Source organism: Geospiza fortis, unplaced genomic scaffold (assembly GCF_000277835.1).
Source record: "Geospiza fortis unplaced genomic scaffold, GeoFor_1.0 scaffold1573, whole genome shotgun sequence".
Lineage (NCBI taxonomy): Eukaryota > Metazoa > Chordata > Aves > Passeriformes > Thraupidae > Geospiza > Geospiza fortis.
Window position 1 is genome coordinate 19,549 of NW_005054863.1, and position 4,201 is coordinate 23,749.

General features: G+C 52.0%; 1 protein-coding gene across 1 annotated transcript in view; it reads left to right on the forward strand.

Annotated features, from left to right (window-relative positions):
- The window catches only part of PPP1R10 (protein phosphatase 1 regulatory subunit 10), a 7,972-nt gene extending 4,740 nt beyond the window's left edge, over window positions 1-3,232 (forward strand). Inside the window, exons 9-13 of the mRNA XM_031065552.1 lie at window positions 6-96; window positions 681-836; window positions 1,587-1,833; window positions 2,847-2,922; window positions 3,035-3,232. Of these exons, the coding sequence (XP_030921412.1) occupies window positions 6-96; window positions 681-836; window positions 1,587-1,833; window positions 2,847-2,922; window positions 3,035-3,232 (768 nt within the window). The remainder of the gene's footprint in view (window positions 1-5; window positions 97-680; window positions 837-1,586; window positions 1,834-2,846; window positions 2,923-3,034) is intronic.
- The last annotated feature ends 969 nt before the right edge of the window (window positions 3,233-4,201 follow it).

Below are 4,201 nucleotides of genomic sequence, written 5' to 3' on the forward strand. Positions count from 1 at the left end.
GGGCGTGGCGAGGGCGGGCGGCCGCGGAGCCCATGGACACGGATCGGCCGGGGACGCCGGTGCCGGCCATCGAGGTGCCCGAGCCCATGGACACCGGTACGGACTGGCGGCACTGGGAGGCACTGGGGACGCTTTGGGGATGGTTCGTGTGGGGTTGGGTTGGATTTGGGCTGTTTAGGGTCAGTGTGAATGGGATTTGGGACGATTTGGGGCTGTTTGGGAGAGTTTAGAGTCAGTTTGGGTGGGATTTGGGCTAATTAAGGTCAGTTTGGATGGGATTGGGAGAGTTTAGGGTGGGATTGGGACAGTTTGGGTGAGATTGGAGTCGTTTAGGGTCAGTTTGGGTGGGATTGGGGCTGTTTAGGGTCAGTTTGGGACAGTTTGGGTGAGATTGGGGACAGTTTAGAGTCAGTATGGAAGAGTTTAGGGTGGCTTAGGTTCACTTTGGGTGGGATTGGGGCTGTTTAGGGTCACTTTTGGGGGGATTTGGGGCCATTTTAGAAGCACTTTGAGTCCCTTTTCGGGACCATCAGCTGCCATTTTGAATCCCCCCCCGCCCCGTTTTGGTGTCACTTTGCCCCGTTTCAGGCCCCATTTCACCCCTCCCTGGGTGCCATTTTGGGCTCAAACTCCCCATTTTTGGCGTCCCCCTTTGCTGATCCCCCCTGCTGTCCCCTCAGGCTCCTCAGAGGCTGGGGGTGACCCCAGGGCCACCCATGTCCCCTCCGAGGGGGGCCCGGCCCCGCGCAGGCCCCGCAAGAAGAAATCGGTGTCATGGCCTGAGGAGGGGCGGCTGCGCGAGTACTTCTACTTCGAGCTGGACGAGACGGAGCGAGGTGAGCCCCAAACGGCCGGAATTCACCCCAAAATCCTGGGAGAACGCTTTGGGACCGTTTTGGGGTCGTTTCAGGGCCATTTTGTGGGAATCTTTGGGCCCAAAGTGTCCACAAAATGGCACCATTTTGTGGGACCCTGTGGGCGCCATTTTGAGATCGTTTATGGGGCACATTTTGTGGGAACACTCGGTGTCGTTTTGGAGTCATTTTAGGGACAGTTTGGGTTCCTTTTTGGGGACATTTTAGGGGCCATTTTGTGGGTACTTTGGGTGCCATTTCAGGAAGCTTTGGGTCCCTTTTTGGGAGCAATTTGTGTCTGTTTTTATGGGACACTTTGGGCTCCATTTTGTGGACACTTAGGGACCCTTTTTGTGGACACTTTATGTCACTTTTTGTGGACACTTTGGGGTCCATTTTGTGTACACTTTGGGTCCCTTTTTGTGGGCAATTTAAAACCCTTTTTGTGGACGCTTTGGGCGCCGTTCTGTGGACACTTAGGGACCCTTTTTGTGGACACTTTATGTCACTTTTTGTGGACACTTTGGGCTCCATTTTGAGGACACTTTGCGTCCCTTTTTGTGGGCGATTTAAAACCCTTTTTGTGGACGCTTTGGGCGCCATTTTGTGGACGCTTTGGGTCCCTTTTTGTGAACCCTTGGCTGCCATTTTGAAACATTTCCAACCCAGCCAATCCATAACAAAACAACCCCGAGATTTCTTCCCACTGATCCCAACCTTCCCCCCTGGCAGTGAACGTGAACAAGATCAAGGACTTTGGCGAGGCGGCCAAGCGGGAGATGCTGAAGGACCGGCACGCCTTCGAGACGGCGCGGCGCCTCAGCCACGACTCCATGGAGGAGAAGGTGCCCTGGATCTACCCCAAGGCCCTGGAGCTGCCGGCGCCGCTCGTCATCCCCGGCAGCGGCAGCCGCGAGCGCTTCACGCAGGCCGAGCGCGTCAAGGGCATCCTGCAGGAGATCTTCCTCTCCAAGGAGAGGTGAGCGAGGGGGAATCTGGAGGGATTTGTGGGGAATTTGGGAATTGGGGCGTGGCAAATCCCATTTTGGTGATGGGGAATGGGGGTTTGCAGCGTTCGGAGTCCAACGTGTCAGGGGGTGGTGAGGGTGATTTGGGCGCCATTTTGTGATGGCTTTGGACACCATTTTGTGAGGGATTTGGGTGCTGATTTGTGATGGCTTTGGGCGCCATTTTGTGAGGGCTTTGGGCGCCATTTTGTGAGGGCTTTGGGCACCATTTTGTGAGGGCTTTGGGCGCCATTTTGTGAGGGCTTTGGGCACCATTTTGTGAGGGCTTTGGAGTTGATTTTGTGAGGACTTTGGGTGCCGTTTTGTGATGGCTTTGGGTGCCATTTTGTGAGGGATTTGAGGTCAGTTCCATGAGGGCTTTGGGCTCCATTTTGTGAGGGCTTTGGGAGCCATTTTGAGGATGATTTCAGCCACTTTTTAGGGAGGCTCTGAGTCTTTTTTTAGGAACACTTTTGGTGCCATTTTGGGAATTATTTCAGGAACATTTTGGGCGCCTTGTTTGTCACTTTGAGCCCTTCTTTGGGGAGACCATTTTGGGATCACTTTGTGCCGCTTTGGGTGCATTTCTGGACCATTTTGAGGGATACCCAAGCTTGTGGAGAATTCAGTATTTCTGGCGCACACAGAACTGGAAAACCTAAACCTGGAAACGTGGGCTAGGAAACCTTTGGGCCCCCACTGAGAAAAAATGAGGAAAAAAAGGAAAAAATGGGGAAAAACTGAGAAAAGGGGCAAAAATAGGGGGAAAATGGGGGTAAATGGGAAAAAATGTGAAAAAGAACAAAAAGAGGGGGGGTAAATGGGGAAAACAAAAAGAGAAAAAAGGTCAAAACTTCAGGGAAAATGGGAAAAAATCAGGAAAAAAAATCAGAAAAAAAGGGCAAAACCAGGGAGAAAATGGGACAAAATTAGAAAAAATCCTTTGGGATCCCAGAAACCCACTGAGCTTTTTCCACCCCCTCAGCATTCCTGACAGCCCCCACGAGCCCGACCCGGAATCCTACGAGCCTCTCCCACCCAAACTCATCCCCTTGGACGAGGTAAGCCCTGAAAAAAAAACCGCAAAAAAAAACAACCCCACAAAAAAAAAGTTTAAAAAAGCCAAAAATTCCATTTCTTTCCCCCCCCCATTTGTGCCTCCCCCACAACCAGGACTGCTCGGGCGAGGACGGGGCCTATCCCGAGGGGCTGGATCCCGGCGCGGCCGCGGCCTCCCCGGAGCCGGGCGCGGGGGCCAAGCTGCCCCCGGTCCTCGCCAACCTCATGGGCAGCGTCGGGGCGGGCAAGGGCCCCCCAGGAGCCCCCCAAAACGCCCCCATCAACATGCAGGAGGCGGGGTGTCACATGTAGCTGAAGGGGGGTGGGGGGGCGTCCACCCCCATTGTGGGAATCCCAAAATTGCGGTGGGAGGGGTGTTAAATCCTGGAGGTTACAAATTTGAGGTTGTAAATGGGGGGTCACCCCTGTCCTTTGAACCCCAAATTTGGGGTACCTCGAAATCTGGGGGAGGGAGGGATCATAAATTGTGGGCATCAAAAATTGGGGGATCACCCCCCCCAAAATTTGGGCATTCTGATTTAGGACGCCCCAAAATCTGTGGGGTCACAGCTAGGGGGTATAAAAGGGTGTGGAACCCCCATTCTCCCCTTTCCCTCACTGTGGCTTTTTCCTGATTCCCCCTTTTTTTCCCTCATTTTCTTTTTTCCTTCTTTTTTCCCCTTTCTCCCCCCCTTTTCCATATTTTTCTCTTTCTTTATTCCTGGTTTTCCCCCATTTTTGCCTGGTTTTTGCCCTTCTTATTTCTTCCTATTTTTGCCCTGTTTTTCCTCTTTTTTCTCATTTTCTTCCATTTTTGCCCCTTTTTCTCATATCCCCCCTTTTCCCCCTAGTTTTGCCCTTTTTTTTCATTTTTCCCCCATTTCCCCCCATTATTTCCCAATTTTCCCCCCGTTTTTCCCATTTTTTCTCTTTTTTTCCCCATTTCCCCCCTGATTTTCCCCGTTTTCAAGGGGTTTTTTCCCCATTTTTCAAGGTTTCCCCACCTACTTTTCAAGGTTTTCCCTCACATTTTTAAAGGGATTTTTTTTCCCCCCATTTTCAAGAGTTTTCCCCTGTTTTCCATGATTTTCCCTTTTTCCCCCTAATTCTCCCCATTTTTCAAGGTTTGTTTCCCCATCTTTCAAGGTTTTCCCCTGGTTTTTCCCCGATTTTTTTCCCATTTTTCCAGGAATTCTCCCTGCTTCCCCCCCCCCCTCCTTTTTCCCAAGGAATTGGACGGGGAGGGGGGGGATCCTTTTCCCCCCAAAAACCCCAAAACCA